This window comes from Delphinapterus leucas, unplaced genomic scaffold (assembly GCF_059928025.1).
Source record: "Delphinapterus leucas isolate spDelLeu-1000000601 "Yukka" unplaced genomic scaffold, BTC_Dleu_Yukka2 spDelLeu_asBTCV2_sq78, whole genome shotgun sequence".
NCBI classification, from domain to species: domain Eukaryota; kingdom Metazoa; phylum Chordata; class Mammalia; order Artiodactyla; family Monodontidae; genus Delphinapterus; species Delphinapterus leucas.
This window is the reverse complement of record NW_028322287.1, coordinates 863-20,669: the sequence shown is the minus strand read 5'-3', so window position 1 is coordinate 20,669 and position 19,807 is coordinate 863. Positions and strand designations below refer to the sequence as shown.

The window sequence follows — 19,807 nt, the reverse complement described above, 5'->3', positions numbered from 1 at the left end:
TTTGTGGTATGTTGAAAACTTACAGCAATTTCTCTTGAAGTCCTGCGCCTTCCCTAACATCCTGAGTAGCCCTGTATCGGATCTCCCCAGCCCTCGGGTCTCTCTTGCACATGATCAGTTCCATACTCTCTGTGATATTCTTGCCACCCCTCCCGTGGTAGGGGGCAGCATTACATATTATAGAAAATATATGGATAGATTGGGAGTTTGGGGTTGACATGTACAAACTGCTATATTTAAAATAAAATGCCTTACATGGAAAAAAGAAAAGAAAATACATGGGCCTGATGGCCTGTCTGGAGCCAACTCCTACCCGTGTGGCCTAGAACATTCCCTTGAGTTTTCAGACTGGTTTCTCCCCACTGAAGTCAAGGTAAAGCCTGCCCTGCTTCCCTCAGGGTATTTTGAAAGGTTCTAATGAAACAATAGATAAGTGTCATTTAAATGGAAAAGAGTATCCTTATCATGAATATCTTAAGTACTCAAGTCATGCCTTTGATTTTTGTTTTGTTTTGTTTACTGTGTAACAAGTAACGATTGAGGACCTGCTGTGTGCCAGGGCCTCCACTGGGGGCTGAGGAAACTGGCCTGCTGAAGTTTCTGTCCTCAAGGAGCTTATTACATTCGGATGGGACAGCAATTAGCAGTCAACCCATGGGTCAGATAATTTCCACATGTGGTAGGTGTGCCGAGGAAAAACAGAGTAAGGAGGTAGAGTGGCCAGGGAAGGCTTCTCAGAGGAAAAGTTGGAGTATAGTGCGGCAGGGAGGGAGGGAGGGAGGCAGGCAGGCAGGCAGGCACGGGAGCTCTGGAAGGAAAAGTGTTTCAGGTAGAGAGAGAGCAGATGCAGAAGCGCTGAGGTATGGGGTTACCAGGTAAAATACAAGATACCCAATGATAATGAATTTCAGGGAAAGAGTGTTTTATTTAATTTTTAACTGCGAGTATATGACAAATACTGCATGCAACATACCAAAAAGAAAAATCATCCTTTGTCTGAAATTCGAATTTGACTGAGCATCTTTTCCCCTCCCCTCACAAACCTGGCCACCCTCCCGAGGTAAGAATGGTCCTGGCGTGTGTTTGGACTTGGAAGGGAGTTCTTTGGGGGACGGGGGTAGTGAGGCAGGCAGCGTAAGGTTGAGGATAAATTCTGGGCTTTATTCTGAGGGCGAGGAGAAGCCACTGAAGGGTCTGAGTTAGTGTAGGATGTAATCCACTTTAGGCTTTGAAGCAATCACCCCTGCTGCGCGGAAGAGACATCAGGGGCGAGGGCTGCAGGCAGGGAGTTACCATCACTTTCATGGCCCTTCCAGCACTGCCCTGCAACAGGAGCAGAGTAAACTTTCTGAAGGATTTTGTAGAGAAGATCTAGGCAATCATACTCTAATATCAAAGGCTGGACTGTGCTCGTGGGACTGCAGGAACCACACGTCTGGCTTTTCTGCTAAGTGTACGGCCCTGTGCAGGACAGATAGCACTTCCATCCACAGCTGTGGGGCTGCCCTGCACCTCTGTCTTTATCTGTCATGATGGGCCTTGCCCAGAGGATTATGTGGAGACCGAAGGACATGATGTGTGTGAAGCGCTTTTCCTAGTGCTTGGCTCCTAGCATATCGTCGCTTTTCTTCTTCGTCTTCTACTCACCCCACAGGCACAACCTTTCCTAATAAGCAATTTGGCCCAAATATTCATCATCTCAGGTGTTTGATGGAGACAATGAGCCCAGATAGCAGAGCTACTCACATGTGTGGACATCCTTTACCATGTGCATTTCCTGTTCAAAACTTGAGACGGGGGAGTAGGCCAGGGAGGGGAGCGGCGTGGGGTAAATAAGTCTTTTAAAAGCATGCCCCTTAATGAGTAACTACATTTGATATGTCATCAGTTCAACAAATCTGTGTGGATGTATATATGTGTGTATCATCAGTGGATCAAATGAATAGATATAGTCAATGGTATCCTTTTGGTATGTAACCAACTAGCCTGACAGGGTGATGTCCAACCATCTTTTTCAGATCTTAAAGCTAATAGAATTACTAAGAGGTCACCCAAGCCAGCACCTTCATTCTGTAGATGGAAAACTTGAAAGTCAAATGGTTTAAGGCTATCCCCCTAGTTGTTTGTGGAGTTGGGCATAGAATTCATTTTGGTGGATTCCACATTGCGCAGCTCTCTTATCCTCGCCCTTCACTGAGCTTGGCCTTTACGGTGGCTCTGACACGTCCTGGTCCAGGAACCGACAGATCTCAGTCATCACCCAGCCCTGCTGCTCACTAGTGAGTGGACTTCGGCAAGTTCTCAGCCCCTTTAAGCCTTGCTTCCCTCACTTGTAACCTGGCAATGGTACCCACGTCATAGGGCACTTCAGGGGATTAAATGATGGGATGCAGTCAAGTTCAGTTGTTTTTTTCCCTGAACTGTAAACCTTCAGTAAATGACTGTATGCTTATATAATGTAATGCCTTGAAAACTTATTTGATTAAGAAATGTACATTGTAAAAAAAAAAAGTCGTAATATGAAGATTCACATACAGAAGAAAATGCAAAGCACCCATGACAACAATATCCAGAGATAACCTCAGACTTTTCTTAGGCATTTTGCGCATTTAGTTTTGATTGCACTTACTCTAGGAAAAGAACAGCATGAAATTCTATGTCAGTGATCCATTAAAGCAAAACCTTTCACATTAAGCATGAGAGAAGAGGCCATAATGGAGTCTGATTATTATTCTTTCAAAAGAACAGAACATTACTACAGAGTTAGGCGAGTTACACCGAAGGACACACATATATACGTTAAATCTCCTACTCATTTTTGCTATAATTTTCTTCTTTTCCCCCTTTAAATTCCAACTCGAGCTGTAGGCATCTCTATAAGCAGTTTCTTTTTCCTTAACTGTAATGAATTGTCCATCCTACGGAACTTGAAAGTAAGTTTGAGGTCTGTTTAGGAATTTTGCTTTGATTCACATCGTATGTGATGAAGCTGCAAAACCTTCTCAGATCAAAGAAGTTTAAATCATTGGGAGGAGGAATGTCAAAAATAAAATTGGCTAATTTTAGATCTCCTTGCTCAAGAAAAGTGATTCATTGTGCACTCTGTGTGGAAGACGCCTTAATGTTCCAAAGGTCTAGCCTGGCTGGTCTTTTCTGTTTCTGCTGCCTCTTCGTTTTGTAGCCTGAGTCTAGTTCACTAAAAAGATTAGTTCCTGTAGAAGTTTTGCCTTCAGATCGAAGGTTAATAGAGTCATGGTTCTGCTCCTCTATCGATTGTTGTGTGCGTATTGCTGTGAACTCAGATGGTTTTCAATTTTTAGACTTACTGTGGTGATTTGTGGACTATTTTAAGGCTGTCCAGTCCCTTCCCTGGCAGAGGGCTTGATGGAGGACTTGCCAGCTTGCAGGAGTCTGGTAGAGGTCAGGGTAGACAGTGGGAGGGTCTGGTGCCACAGATTCTGTCCCAAGGAGAGCACCAAGGGCACAGCTGGAAAAAAGCATAGCCAAGGTAGTAGGTGAAGGAAGATGACCACAGGCAGACCTAGGACACTAGGGTTCTGAGAGCCAGGAAAAGAGATGGTAAGAATGAGTTGAAATAGAAGAGCTTCCAGATCAGGAAGACAGTGGGCTCATTCTGGGGTCCAGCTTTCTTGGTAGCATGCTGTGCTGGGTGGTTAGACTCACTGAAGGAGCCAAGGCAGAGCAGACAAGACAGTTAGGGATGAGGAGGGTGAATTATTAGCCCTGAGCAAGATTCTCCCTGAGTGTTATTAAGGATGTTCTTATTTAGGAATATATGTTGCTCATTTGAGGGCTCTTTGTTTCAGTAGGTGGAGTTATTGCAGGTGCTGGCTTTCTTCCAATCCTGGTTAACCCTCCGAGGTTTCAGAAAGAAATGTGTTTTTTTGTTTTTTCCCCCTCTCCCTGTGGAGTAATTGGTTTATGTATAATTTAATTATTTCGATAACCAGTTGTCCTATCACTGTGTACAAAAACAGCCACCCTAAAAACCCACCGTACTCCTGTGTGAAGACGTTCAGAATTGGTTTCTCCTCCATTGCGGGTGAATGTGTAACGCTAAGATTTCTTGCTAAAAGCTAAAATAGGCAGACTCCATTTCCCATTCTTTCAGGGCTGCCCTTGAAATCTTGCCCAGTATTATCCAGTGATTTAAAGTAAGAAGAACTGAGATAAAGATCAGTTTCAAAGAGGAATTAAAGTCTTGAGTGTTCTGTAGGGAAGCCATATTTTAGAAGATCACCTTGGACTGTATTTTCCTGAGAGTAAATTTCAGAAGATTCTTCTAAGGGCAGAGGAGTGAATGCACTCTCCTTTACCTGACCTCACTAATGTCTCTCCTTTGGGTTGGTTTGCTTTATTCATAGTCGTGTTTCATCTTTCCCTATCATGCTTTTCGTGAGGACGTTTTTTATCCTGACCTGCTGCTGTGTACATATTGTTATTTATTTAGTGTGGGGTTGACTACAAATCTATATACCCTGCTTGCGCATCCTCATGCTTTTTTCTGTGCGGTGGAAGGTCTCACAATCAGGTCTACAATCCATTTGAAGCCTTCATGTTACAAATATGCTTTAAAGCACTGTCTTATTGAGTCCATTTACAAAAATTTAATTTGAATTAAATAATTCGGTCCGGCCTGAGAACACAAGGCACACGTGTGTGTAGTGTGTAAGCTGCTGGGACCAGCCGAGGCTTCATCCCCTTGGCGGCTTCTTTTCTGCTGCTTCTCTCTCACTTTTCTCATTGGTGTCAATAGAGTGCTTTTCCTTGGTGATTTTGCCTTTCATGGTGATGTTGCTGTATAAGGGCTCAGTATTTAGACATAGGCATTCCAGGCAAGTTAGTATTCTCTTTTTTTTTAATGAGTAAAAACCACTGCAACTTTTCTTATGAGGAGTCCTTTTGAGTCTCTGAAGTCATTCACAAATATGGTCAAGTCTGATTTCACTCCACAAAAAGAAAACAGAATATTGTGTACTTTTCCTATCCAGGAATTCCACCCTCCCCCAAGCTTTTGCCCTCTGCTTGTTACTTTCGGATCATTTGCAGTGGCAGAGCGCTTTATGCAGATTGCCCAATTATTTCCGGTCCTAGTCAAAATCACCTTGCTTTAAGAGATATTTCTAGAGTAGTGAAACTGCTTTGTTTCTTTGAAAACTCACCAGGAGCTGGAGGGCCAACCAGCTTGTGTGACTGTGCATTGCTGACCCAGGAGCTCTGACCTCACACGCCTCCCTGCCTCCCCCGTGATGCTCCAAGGATGCCCCCGCCCTCTTGTACTCTTCATTTTTATAGGTCCACCTGGCCCCAGAAACATTATTTTCAGCACCTGCTTATTAGCCATCTTTAATAACCTCATATATTAATAAACGGGTGACATGCTATCTTGGAATTATATGGCCAGTTTTGGCAAAGAGGTCAGACATCAGTATTGCTCAGTGCATTTTTCATTTACTAGAAAGTGTGAATTTGCCTAATTTTCTTTGTTAACCTTTGTCGAAGTCATTCCTGTAAATTTCCTCCTCCCCCAGCTCTCTAAACTCCAGTGCATTGACAGAACAGTCCATCTTCCAGAATGGCTCTCACAAGATTGCTGAGGCATTTTTTTTTCTTTCATCTCTGTTTCCAATAGGTTTTATCACCCTGTTCCTTGAGTTAGTGTGAAGTGAACAGCCAGAAAATGAGGGGAAGCCTTGATCAGTTAGCCTTAAACTCTCGGTTGCATTCCTAATTTGGAGATACATGATGGAGTTCTGTGGCTCACGTGCCTTGATGTTTCCGTGCCCGCCACACCACAGGAGATAACGAGTCATTCCTGTCCTCTTGCTAAATAGTACAGAGGCACCTTTGCATTCCCATTCCCTGGCAGCAGTGTTCAAGTCTTTTAACTTTCTGCTGCAAGACCCCCTCTCCTTCTGTGTAGAAGTTCAAGGATTAAATGATTAAGGAATCGTCACTGTGAAGCCTTTGAAGGACAGATGTGAAGTGTCATGATACACTCCTTGGGACCTTGGCTAATTTGTTTCATCTGAGAGGGGCCCTGCCTCTGGATGGCTAGCTAAAAGTGTGGGAGTCTGACCGATAATAGTAATAACCCACTTAACCCACTTCCTGTGTACCAGGAACTGTGCTTGGAACTTTGCACAGACATTAATTCATTTACAGATGCACCAGCATACTTAGTGTCTCTGATTTCTATTTTTCAGGTTGAAAATTGGTGTCCTCATTTACCTTGGAGAGCAAAAAATCCCTACGAAGAAGCTGATCGTAATTCATTGGTAAGTGATTTTGGAAACCTCTTACTAGGCTTTTGATTTGAGTATGATGTCAAGTGATACATGTGGAGTCTTCTGCCAGCTGTAATCTGAAATAACGGTAAACGGAAGAACTTCTATCCCCAGCCCTGTGGAAGTCTGAGTGACCAAATCAGTCAACCAGTTAGCATATGTTTATTTATTGAGCAGTTCTCTGAGGGTTCCTACGTGATGGGCTACTGATACGAATAAGACCTGGTGCCAGACGTGGAGGCGCCCAGTGATTTAATAATGAGGGTGATGGTTGTAAATAATGACTGTGTCAACACTGAAACATAGGCCCATGGAAATTAATAAAGAAGTGGCGATCTCAGCCTGCATGGGTCAGGAGAGCATGTAAAGAGAAGATGACCTTGGAGTTGAATTTAAAGCGCTGAATGAGTTTATACCAGGTCAAGGAGAGAAAGATGTCTCTGGTGGCAGGGGGACAGGTGCCTGTACAAGAGCCTGGCATTTTCAGGGAGTAGAGCCTGGTTCAGTGGGACAAGGCCATAGGGGTTTGGATGAGCTGGAATGAAGATGAAATGGGAAAGGTAGGTAGGGGCTGAAAAAGCTTTGTATTAAAAGCTCAAGTCTTTATTCTTCACCCCAGGGATCAGCTAATTTTTTTCTGTGACAGGCCAGATAGTAAATATTTTCATCTTTGCAGGCCAGATCTCTGTTGCAACTAGTCAGTTCTGACCCGTGGCACAGGGCAGCCCTAGGCAATGTGTAAATGAGTGGGCATGACTGTGTTCTGATAAAACTTTACGTAGCGAGGGGGATTTGGTCCAAGAGCCAGAGTTTGCCGAGCCTCGCTTAGACCATGGGATTCTTGGGAAACTGTTGAGTCAAGGACATGATCAGATGAGTGTTAGAATGAACTATGGTAACTGCTGAAAGATGGATTTAGTGAATGTTTTATTTAGATGTTATGTGAAAAAAATACTAGTGTTATTATTTTTCTCTGTTATTTCAATTGCTGGTTGCATCCAGCTATCTTAGAAAAATAGTCTTCCTGACTTTTAAGTTATTTTGGCTTGAATTTTTTTTTGTTTAATTTTTGACTGTGTTGGGTCTTTGCTGCTGCACGTGGGCTTTCTCTAGTTGCGGTGAGCGGGGGCGACTCTTTGTTGTGGTGCACGGGCTTCTCGTTGCGGTGGCTTCTCTTGTTGCGGAGCATGGGCTCTAGGTGTGTGGGCTTCAGTAGTTGTGGCACACGGGCTTCAGTAGCTGTGGCTCGCGGGCTCTAGAGCACAGGCTCAGTAGTTGTGGCGCACGAGCTTAGTTGCTCCCGGACCGGGGCTCGAACCCGTGTCCCCTGCATTGGCAGGTGGATTCTTAACCACTGCACTGCCAGGGAAGCCCTTTTGGCTTGAATTTGAAATTTTATTCAGTTACTGTGGGAAAATGGTATTCCTGGCTTTTAAATTCCTTAGAAAATAATAAACTTCTGTTTGTTTGGATTGGGACAAAACTAGAAGATGAGCATTTATTTCCCTACTTAACTTTGTGGACAGAATGAGGCTTTTTGGCAGCCTGCACAATGGCAGGTAGCCTGTTAATAATTGACTTTAGTTTTCCCAGGAGCCTGCTACCCTGCAGTAGATCAAGGGGCCAGTAAATTCGGGTGCAGAGAATTTCAAGGTGTATCAAGCACATTCACTGTAAAATATGCATTTTTGACGTAGCTCAGGGCTTTGCACGTCTCCACTTCTGATTTTTTAATGATGTCCCGTATAGCCACGCAGCAGTCAAGAGGCCTTTGCCTCAATTTGCAGTCCTGGGCGCTTCAAGCAAAGCTGTTCAGCAGAGCAGACTTTTGAAGCCCTGTGTTTAATTGACTATGTCTTTCAAGTTTTCAAATGTCACATCATGAAAACTATTATGCTTTTGGACCTCTTATCTTCTACTCATTTTTATTAAATTTCTGTTTCTAGGCAGAAATTCGTACGGATTTTAATATTCTCTACAGTATGATGAAAAAGCATGAAGAATTCCGATGGATGAGACTACGGATCCGGCGAATGGCTGATGCGTGGATCCAGGCAATCAAGTCCTTGGCAGAGAAGCAGAATCTTGAAAAGAGAAAGAGGAAGAAAGTGAGTTTCTGATTAATTCACTTCAGTTGGGTGCCAGTTTTCTTGAAAATTTGATTTTCGTGGAGACAGACTAAGAGAAATGTCATGTCTCAAATGATATTCCCTCAGGGTGAATCTGTGCAGTCTCTTCTTGTACAGCCATTTTTTGGGGCATCCTTTTCCCCGGTTACAGTAATTATACTTAGCAGGAACTGGTACACATGTTTCTTGGGTGAAGCCAGGCAGAATATCTGCTTGTAAGATTTTGCTATGAACCCTCTGACTCTGTGTCAGTGGCATGAGGAAATTTAATTCTCTCTTCTTTACCCTAATACAATCTGGAAGAACTTCCGGTTTACATCATCATGACAATTTCATATTCTTGGTATGTGTCAGCTCTGGGATTTGGGCAACTAACTGGTGAGTTTCATCGCTGTTCTGTTTGGTGGTGCTTCTGCTTATGTTCCTATTAGTTATACATCAAGTGGCCATGACGTTAGATGAACTATTCTGATGAAGAATAAACGAGAAAAGTAAACAATCTGTTCCCATATCTAAAAATAAATGAAAAATGAGTTTAGTATTCCTAATTTGACTAATTTGATACCTTTGGGGCAAAAATACAGATACACTTGCAGAACCCCAAGTCACAGTTTAATGAGTCAGTTTTGCTTAGATCCCTTGAGTTTATGAGACAGCAGGACCAGACATCCTGGCATCAAAGAGTCCTCCAGGAAAGAGTATGTGGTCATAGATCCAGGTGAGCTATGAAAAGAAAGAGTAATTTCTATATAATCCTCTGCAGTTATCTCCGGGATATATTGTTATGTGAAGACATGGTAGGTAGAGAATAGTGAACATTATTTTTAAAAGGAAGAAGGAATTTATCTTTATATCTGTATCTACACCTACATGTGTACCTATAGATATATACATATACACACACATATATACACATATATAATGTATATATGATATACATATATGCTTCTTGCTCAGAGTTTTTAAAATGGAATAGCAAAGCATGCAATTAAAAATAAAGGAGATGGATGGTGGTAATGGTTGCACGACAATGTGAATGTACTTAATGCCACTGAGCTGTACACTTAAAAATGGTTAAAATGGTAAAGCTTATGTTATGTATGTTTTACCACAATAAAAAGATGTCTAATAAGGGGAGTCAGGGGGTAGTGTGGAGGCAACAAGTATAGAAACTAGACTTCTCTGAATATATCTTGCTTTGTAGATTTGACACTGGAATCATTTTACTTAAGTGTAAAACAATTTAATTACAAAACAAAATCATAAGGAAAAAGTAAAGCAAATGAACTGACCACGTGTCCACTTTTACTCTAAGCACACGGAGAAGGGCTATTCTTAGTGACTTCAGAGCACAGTACTTTGAACGTTTCTGATGGGATATCACACATGATAAAAAAAAAAACTGCAAAAATATCTTAAAACAATTTTTCTAATCCTGTAAGAGGTGGTGGTGGTGATATTCTCCTTCCGAATCCATTATGTGTCTTGGAATAAAGCAAATCAGCAATTATGTTAGTGTCCTGGAGAAGTGGAATTTTCAATGTGGGAGAGAGGAAGTAACAGATGTGAGATGGATAATGTTATAAAAATTGATAAAGCTGCTGTAATCCTGGGTTTGAATTGGAAAAACCATTGTGAACTCATGATTATTTTTATCCTTGAGGAAAAACAAATTTTCTAGCTATGTCCACTGAAAAGGCCTGTAAACAGTGATCATCTAGAGTATGCTAGGCACCAGACTTTGATCTTTAAATACCGTTTTCACGAAATGGTCTAAAAGGTTCTTGGAAAAATGGCTGATTAAGGCCTGAGACAGACGTTGTACAAGATGAGCCTGGAACGCCTTGTCGTGTCAGAGAGCAAAGAAACTATTGAAGACTACTAGGGTTTTGTCAAAGGACTTAGAAGCCAACTTTAATAGTCTCCCATTGCCCAAGATGGCACAATTTGGTAATCAGTAAGAATAATAACTGCAGTTATTGAAACACATCAAATATACTTATATTCATGATTTTATAATGATATATATATATATTTAAAATCCTCATTGGTCATCATTAGAGTATGCTAAAGATCAAATTAGTTATTTTGAAAACTGTCAAGTAAAAAATCAAGTATTTGCCAGGTTTTTTCTATGTAAGCTGTCCTTCGTGAGGGGTAGTTTCTCTTTATAGAAGTATTGCGGCTAATAAATGCAGAAGGAATGACAGAATATCACCATTTGCAACCCCTAATGGATTATTGCGTCTGGTTAGTGATCCTCAGTAGCTGCTAACATCACAAAACAGAAACACCCAGATTTTGTTCTCACCGCTGGAAGTACACGGCACCACCTGTGAAGTAGTATTGCCCCAAAAATCAAATACAAATTTGATCATGGCTGCAGATCTGATTACTAATTTACCATAAACACAAGGGACAGAAGAATCTGTTACACAGTCAGCAAAATCTAGAGTGTGAGAGACTCTATTGGAAATACAACCCAATTTCTTTGACAAATAAATTACAAGCCTCTATCCCCCCAAAAAGGATAATCGGGCACCACTGTAGGTTAAAGAAGAGATGTATGAGGCATTACAATTTGTGCATTTTATTTGACTTGACTCAACCAACTGCTCTTGACAAAAATAAGTGACAATTGAGCAAGTGTATAGACTAACTGGATATTGGGTAATACTAAGGATTTAATAGCTATGTCAGGGGCGTTGGGGTGATGTTACGGTTATGTTTTTTAAGTGAAAGTTTGTTTCTTTTAGAAATGCCAGCTGAACTATTTACAGGTGAAAAGTTGGGCTGTCTAGGATTTGCTGCAAGATAAGCTAGAGGGGTTGGGAGAAAATGAGGGATGTACATTAAATAAGACTTGTCAGGAGTTAATCATCGTTGAAGTTAATAATTGTTGAGTACAGTGGAATTGACTATATTGTCATGTCAGCTTTTGTTAGTGTTTGAAATTTTCCGTGTTAAAAGCTTAAACGTGTTCCAGCTGTGGAGAAAAAGCCCAGTATAGTTAAAAGATATTTTATCGTCCTGCTTGACTCCCCTTTGATTCCAATTTTCCAAATGTACCCCACTTTTGGAAAACAGGATTATCTGTCCCTACCTCGTACTCATAGCCATACCAAATGCAGTAATGACTTTATTTCTCTAAAACAACAATGAAAAATCATTTCCTTCCTTTCTCTGTACCTTCTAGAAAAATTGTTTACCCCATGTTGAGATTTCATTAGAACGTAAACATGACTTTGGAATTGGTGGTGGCTTTTGGGTAGGTTACTGTGGAGTTTGTACTTTTGTCTGACGGGAATCAGTATGTGCCTCTTTTTTTTTTTTTTTTTTTTTTTTCAGGTCCTTGTTCACCTGGGCCTCCTGACTAAGGAATCTGGATTTAAGATTGCAGAGACAGCTTTCAGTGGTGGCCCTCTTGGTGAATTAGTTCAGTGGAGTGATTTAATTACATCTCTGTACTTATTGGGCCATGACATTAGGATTTCAGCTTCACTGGCGGAGCTCAAGGAGTAAGGAGATTATTTTTCAATTTTAAAATCAGAATACAAAAAAGAAATTGTAAACTCTTAAAGCCCTCTCTTGGTGTGTAATTTCTTGTGGAGGAAAATGAAAGTGATAATTCACGAAACAGGAGATAAGAAGATTATTTTCAGAAGCTAAATACATACACTGTGAAAAGGCTAATATGTTTTCATTGTAGCTGCAGGCTCCAGAGGCTTGATAAATGAATGCCAGAAAATTCAAACTAAGGAGCTTATTCTTTGCTGTTACAGGTGCTTCCAGCATCTGCAGCAGGCAACATTATTGACTTTGCTAATTCCCTGTCTCTTGCTGAAACTCATACCCTTCCCCACTCAACAGCAAGCTTTCTAAATCTTCAAACGGGGCAGGTTCCGGTTTGCAATTTAATTTGGATAGAATGAGTTTCTCGAAAGCCCCGATCCAATCCTGTTTCAGTTAGCCCACTTTCAACTCTGCCTGGGTTTTTTGATTTCACTGAAATGTGCTTCTAGCTCAAGCCCTCTCTTAATCCCTTTTAGATTGACACGACTGGCTAAGCAGAAATGCTTAGAGCCCCTTCCCTCCTTTTTGGATAACTGCCCATGGAGACTCTCTACCCAACAGCCAAGTTAACATCTAGCAATATGTCAACTGGTCCAAGAGAAATGGCTTGAAGGGACATTCTAGAAATGGAAGAGGTGTTAAGACAATGTATGTCTCACCCTGCTCCTACTTTATTGTCTAAAACATTGATGCCCAGAGAGGTCACTTGTGTTAAGTCTGAGGTCCACGTCGGATTAGATGCAGTATCGAGATGAAAGCAGTAATGTCCGTAAAATAATGTCAGCTCTCTTTTTGTTAAATGGTTTCCATACACTGAAACCATGAGCCGGGCTTTAGTTACAGTGGTGGTATCAACAGTTACGACAACCATAACAGTGATGATGCCTATTAAGAGCCAACATTTGGGGGTTTTCCCTGGTGGTCCAGTGGGTAAGACTCCACGCTTCCAACGCAGGGGACCCGGCTTCGATCCCTGGTCGGGGAACTAGAACCCGCATGCATGCCGCAACTAAGAGTCTGCATGCCGCAACTAAGGATCCTGCATGCTTCAACGAAGATCCCATGTGCTGCAACTAAGACCCGCAGCAGCCAAAATAAATATTAAAAAAAAAAAAGCCAACATTTGTTGAGCGCTTCCCGTGCACCAGTTACTAAGTGTTTTACATGTTTTATATTATTTAGTCCTTAGTGCAAACCTGGAAGTAGGCACTGTTGCTTTCTGCATTTTAAAGATGAGGAAACTGAGATTCAGACCAAAAAAGATTTCCTCAAAGTCCCATGGAGAGTACATGGAAGAGCCAGGATTTGAGCCCTCTGTCTGTGTGACCTCAAAGCCTGTGCTCTTGACCACCGGAGCACAGTGCTCCGTTCAGAACTCGATAAACCTGAGGTCTTCTGAGCTCTTCACCACTTTTGTCCCTTTAACAGCTGCCTCCTGTTGCCTTCCTCCCGCTTCTTTTAAAACACACTGGGGAACACAACGTATGAAGTGGGTGCCTTCATACATTGAGCGTTCATTCCTTCTGTGCTCTCTGTGGGCTGCTTCTTGGTATGGGACATACAGAGATGACCAGTGTGTGGCCAAGGAGATGCCAACCTTTTGATAATTACCACTGATACGTTGCACAATGTTGACACTAATTGCAATGGGATTAGTTCTAATTGAGGTGAGGGTGCTCAGCACAGGGAGTGCGGAATCTGTGAATATTGCTCACCACTGTGTATTGAGCACCTAGAACAGTGCCTGGCACACAGTGGGTGCCCATAACTATTTACTGAACAAATGAGTGAAGGGATGAATGAATGAGTCGGGGGTAAAGAAATGGAGTACAATGGGAGCTCTGGGGATAGGCGCTCCCCAGGGAGCTCCGAAACGGCGTATTAGGGATCTACCAGGCAGAAACTTAATTTGCTGGTCAAGAAGATTATGGAGGTCTTTAGGCCCTGGTGACAGGGCCAGATGTGTTTTATTTGAGTAGATACTTGTGGAAGCAACATGGAGCAGTGGTTCCCAAACCTGCCTGCACGTTAGAATCACCTGGGGATCTTTTTAGGCTCCCTAAGCCCAGACCATATCCCAGACTAATTAAATGACAACCTATGGGGGTAGGACTCAGGCATAAGTATCTGTTGGTGCTTCCAGGTAATTCCAAAGTGCAGGCAGGTTTGGGAACCACTGAATACAGGGTGGACCAGGAGTCAGCAACGATGGCTGAGCAGGCCAAATGCAGCCCTGTGCGTTTTTTGTTAATCAAGTATCACGGGCCCAAAGCCACACCCGTGGCTGCTTTCCTTCTCCAAGAGCAGAGCTGAATAGCTGTGACGGAGAATGTGTGGCCTGCAGAGATGCAAGTGTTTACTACCTGGGCCTTTACAGAAAAAATTTTCAAATCGTTGGGAAGAAATTGGTTATATGGAACCTACCTCTTTCAGAAACCCAGTGGAGAAAAGGGTGCCTGGGGCAGTGTCAGTATGGAGCTCTAGGGCAGAGCCCTATTGATGGCTCTTGCCCTTTGGAGCAGGGTGTCCATAATCTGGTGAAGGACTGTTACGGGGTGTGAGCAGGGATACAAAGGCCAATGATGACTGACTTCTGGGTGAATGGCAGTATGGGTAGCACTTATTTGCCCCACCCATGTGAAATTGATGTACAATCAAGCATGTTGGCTCAGTGCAAGGGTGGGTTTGGATGGATGGGTGGGTGGATGGAAGGAAGGATAATGAAAAAGTATAAACTATAGTGCCAGTTCTGTGATACATTCTAGTCAGAAGGAAAAATTAGACATAAAAGAAATTTGCAAACAGTACAGGACAGTACAGAAAGAAGTTTATATTGTAGAGGCTAGAGATGGAAGACATTTAGGAGGTCAGTAAGGGCTGTATGATAAGAACAGTCTCTGGGAGAAACTAATAGGTACTGAGTATCTAGTATGCATAGGTACTTTCCACTGAATACCTAATTTAACTACCTGAAGAATTCCTGAGAGGTTGCTGTCCTACCGTCTTCTCTGTATCCAATCCTGTTTGTGTGTTTGTGTGTGTGTGTGTGTGTGTGTGTGTGTGTGTGTGTGTGTTTTAAATGAGGACAGATTCAGAGAAGTTAAGTTACTTTCTAAGATCTCACAGCTGCTAGACAGTGGAGTGTGATTTAATTAGTCTGGGATATGGTCTGGGCTTGGGAAGTTGGAAAAGATCCCCAGGTGATTCTAATGTGCAGGCATGTTTGGGAACCACTGCTTCATGTTGCTTCTGCAATGATCTGTTTAAATAAAACACATCTGGCCCTGTCACCAGTACTTAAAGACCTCCCTAATCTTCTTGACCAGCAAATTAAATGGAGACAGATTGAGACGCAGATCTCCCTTGGTTTCCAAGGCTGTGTTTGTATACAACCATTTGCTTTTGCGAGAGTCAGAATTGAGGCTTTGGATGGACGTGATGAGTGGGCAGAACTTGGATAGGCAGCTGGTTGGGAAAGGCCATGGCATCCTCCCTGATAAGGATTCTTGGGACGTTTATTTACCTATTTAAGTGCAGTACCTTGCAGTAAATTGTATTTATTTTTCCCCTCTCTTCTGTCCTTTCTCTAGAATAATGAAGAAGGTTGTAGGAAACCGATCTGGCTGCCCAACTGTAGGAGACAGAATTGTTGAGCTCATTTATATTGATATTGTAGGACTCGCTCAATTCAAGAAAACTCTTGGACCATCCTGGGTTCATTACCAGTAAGTGCTACATACTGTTCTTAAGTTTTTAGAGCTTTTTATTTCTTTAACAAGGGTTGCATGGTTGCTGGTAGAAAAAGCTTATCAAATATTATCTTTTTTTTCTTTTTTTTAATAATTGTCACTATTTTTAACATCCTTATTGGAGTATAATTGCTTTACAACAGTGTATTAGTTTCTGCTGTATAACAAAGTGAAAGAGCTGTACGTATACATATATCCCCATATCTCCTCCCTCTTGTGTCTCCCTCCCACCCTCCCTGTCCCACCCCTCTAGGCGGTCACAAAGCACGGAGCTGATCCCCCTGTGCTGTGCAGCTGCTTCCCTGTGTAGAGTGTTTCTCATTCCTAATTGAAGTTCAGATTCTCCTCGGTGCCTTTTGACTTTCAAGTGCTATTCATTATTTTCATTGATTTCTTTTAAAAATAGAAAACAAATATCCAACCTCCTTTTTACCTTCCCTAACACTTACCTTGCCTCTGTCAGTCTGTCTACACTAATCTCATCTGTTTAATCAAATAATGATTTTGATAAACTATGGACAGGGTCATTTCTTGTGTTCCTTAGGTTTGAGTTGATGACTTATTTCTCTGTCCCTTTCCCCCATCGGTATTCTTGTCATTCTTAGAAGAGAAATCTGGGCGTAGCTTGTCTGAATGCTGGGGTCTTTTACTTTTAAAGATAAGCCTCGTGCTTAGTATCACCAGAGTGCATGTGTTACTCTGTGTACAGTTTTTATTAGTAGAAGATCTCACTGTTTCCCTCTTGTGGGTTTGAGACCATGGTTTAGTATTTGAAACAGTTTTACATGGAACAACATTGGAAACAATTTTACAAGCATGACACTAAATAACATTGAATTATATAATGAAGTTTTTTAATTTTTTCAATTTCCTTTCAATCTTTCTAAAAAAGGCTTAGTTTGATACTACTGTATCTCCAACACTACTTTTAACACTTGCATGAGAGTAGCTGTAAGTCTCAATGTTCAGCAGGCAAAAAAAATACCTAGTTTGAGTTTAGTAATTCTTATTAAAGAAGAGTAATATGGAGGATTGATCAAGATGGCCCAGTAGGACGGTGTGGGACTCACCTCCCCCTATGTACACATCCAGAATACATCTAACTGTGGAACAATTCTCATTGAAAACCAACTGGAAACTGGCAGAAAGACTCCTGTACCACCAAGACCGTAAGAAAGATTCACATGTAATCGGGTAGGAAGGGAAGAAAAGGGATCAGGTAGGGACCCCTGGGAGGGCACTCAGAGGAAAAGGGAGATTGCACAAGTGGAGACCTGCCCTGGGAAGTGAGCGGTGAGAGCCACAGATTGGGCACCTGAGTCGTGGGGTTATACACAGGGGAAACAAGCCCCCTTTTTAGGTTGGAGGACCACTAGCACCAACAGGACGGCTGTAGAAGGCCTAGACCCTGCTTGTGAGGAGCATGTGTGCCCTGGCTTGCCCCTGAGGCAGGGCAGAGAGGACGGACAGAGGTTTCCTGCAGCTGTCTCAGCACGTGCCAGCCCTAGCCCAGCAAGTGCTCTAGCCCCACTTACTCCATGTCACAAGATGGCACTGGAGCTGGGGTGGCCACAACGAGAGAGGAGACTGTGGGACACAGAGGCGACCTGGTCCCAGGGTGGAGCCTGGGCAGTGGGGGAGGCGGTGGCCATTGTTGGCACTTACTCAAGCAGTGCATCAGAAGCAGCCCAGACCTCTCATGGCAGCCACTCAACCACAACTCACCCTCCGGTACATGCTGAGAGGTCACGCAGGCTCCAACTGCCAAGGGTGCCGCAGCAAGGCAGGAGTGGAGGAGATTGGGGGCAATGAATGACTGTGAGGGGCAAGAGGGTACTTGGACCCAAGGCTGCATCTGAGCAGAGCGAGGGAAACAATTCGCAACATAGAACCACATGGTAATCACAAATCCCAAAGCTACAATAGATACACAAAACGTATAAAGAAAGGAACAGAAGCATACTACTAAAGAAAATCATCAAACCACAAGGGAAGAAACAAAAAGAAGAAATGAACAGAGAACTACAAAAAAAACAACCAGAAAACAAGTAATAAAATGGCAGTAAGTACATATCTATCAATAATTACTTTAAATGTCATTGAACTAAATTTTCCAATCAAAACACATAGGGTGGCTGATTGGATTTAAAAAAGATCTATCTAAATGCTGCCTACAAGATACTCACTTTAAAGCTAAAGACACACACAGACTGAAAGTGAGGGGATGGAAAAAGATATTTCATGCAAACAGAAATGGCAAGAAATTGGGGTAGCAGTATTCATATCAGACAAAATAGACTTTTAAAACAAAGCCTATAATAAAAGAAAAAGAAGAGCATTATATAACGGTAAAGGGATTGATACAAGACGAAGGTAGTACACCGGTTAACATGTATGCATCCAGTACAGGAGCACCCAAGTACATAAAGCAAATACTAACGGACATAAAGGGAGAAGTTGACAATAATAGTAGGGGACTTTAACACCCCATTTACATCAATGGACAGATCAGTAAGGCAACAGTGATCTTAAATGACACAATAGAGCAGTTGGGCTTAATAGATATCTACAGGTCATCACATCTGAAAACAGCAGATTACACATTCTTTTCAAGTGTACATGGAACATCTCCAGGATAAATCACATGCTAGGCCACAAAACAAGTCTCAACAAGTTCAAGAGGATAGAAATTATATCAAGCACTTTTTCTGACCCCAGTGGTATGAAACTAGAAATCAATCGCAGAAAGAAAAATGGGAAAAGAACAAACACATGAGACTAAACAACATGCTACTGAAAAAAACAATGGATCAAAGAAAAAAGAGGAAGTCAGAAAATACCTTGAGACAAATGAAAATGGAAATACAGTCTCTAAAATGTATGGGATGCAGCAAAAGCAGTTTGAAGAGGGAAGTTTATGGTGATATGAGCCTTCCTCAAGGAACAAGAAAATTCTCAAACAACCCCACTTACCACCTAAAAGAATTAGAAAAAGGAGAACAAAGCCCAGTCAGCAGAAGTTGGAAAATAATAAAGATCAGAGAGGAAATAAATAAAAGAGAGACCAAAAAAATAGAAAAGATCAATGAAACCAAGAGCTAGTTTTTTGAAAAGTTAAATAAAATTGATAAACCTTTATCCAGGCTCACCAAGAAGAAAAGAGAGAGGACCCAAATAAACAAAAGAAGAAATAAAAGAGGAGGAATAACCAGTACAGCAGGGATCCAAAAAATCATAAGAGTACTACGGACAGTTAAATGCCAACAAAGTGAACAACCTATAAGAAACGGACACATTTCTAGAAACATACAACACACCAAGACTGAATCAAGAAGAAACAGACCATTTGAACAGACTGATCACTGGTAGTGAAATTGAATTTGGAAAACAAACAAACAAAACTCCCAGCAAACAAAAGTCTAGGACTAGGCAGCCTCACAGGGGAATTCTACCAAACACATAAAGAAAAACTAATACTTACCCTTCTCAAACTATTTCAAAAACAAAATTGAAGAGGAGGGAACACTCCCAAATTCATTCTATAATTCCACCATTACCCTGATACAAAAACCAGAAAAGACACTACAAAAAAAGAAAATCACAGGCCAATACCTTTGATGAATATAGATGCAAAAATCCTCAACAGTATATTAGCAAACCAAATCCAACATTATATAAAAAGAATCATACACCATGATCAAGTGAGATTTATTCCAGGGACACAAGGATGGTTCAATATTCACAAATCATTCAATGTGATATATACCACATTAACAAACAAAAGGATAAAAATCACATCATTATCTCACTAGAAGTAGAAAAAGCAGTTGACAAAACAACATCCATTTATGGTAAAAACACTCATCAAATTGGTTATAGATGTAACATATCTCAGCATAATAAAGGGCATTTATGACAAACCCACAGCTAACATCACACTCAGTGTTGAAAAGGTTTTTACCTTTCCTCTAAATTTAGGAAGAAGACAAGGATGCCCCCTCTCGCCGCTTCAATTTAACGTAGTATTAGAAGTCCTAGCCACAATAGA

At 41.7% G+C, this 19,807-nt stretch overlaps 1 protein-coding gene across 2 annotated transcripts in view; it reads left to right on the top strand.

Moving 5' to 3' along the window:
• LOC149743804 (alpha-1,6-mannosylglycoprotein 6-beta-N-acetylglucosaminyltransferase A) overlaps nucleotides 1–19,487 on the top strand; it is a 239,955-nt gene extending 220,468 nt beyond the window's left edge. Inside the window, exons 7-10 of one of the 2 annotated variants that reach the window (XM_089906140.1) lie at nucleotides 6,228–6,299; nucleotides 8,255–8,416; nucleotides 11,786–11,955; nucleotides 15,601–19,487. In XM_089906140.1, the coding sequence (XP_089762266.1) occupies nucleotides 6,228–6,299; nucleotides 8,255–8,416; nucleotides 11,786–11,955; nucleotides 15,601–15,739 (543 nt within the window). In that variant the 3' untranslated portion in view covers nucleotides 15,740–19,487. The remainder of the gene's footprint in view (nucleotides 1–6,227; nucleotides 6,300–8,254; nucleotides 8,417–11,785; nucleotides 11,956–15,600) is intronic. The other variant, XM_089906141.1, reaches the window with a different exon arrangement.
• Nucleotides 19,488–19,807: the final 320 nt, after the last annotated feature.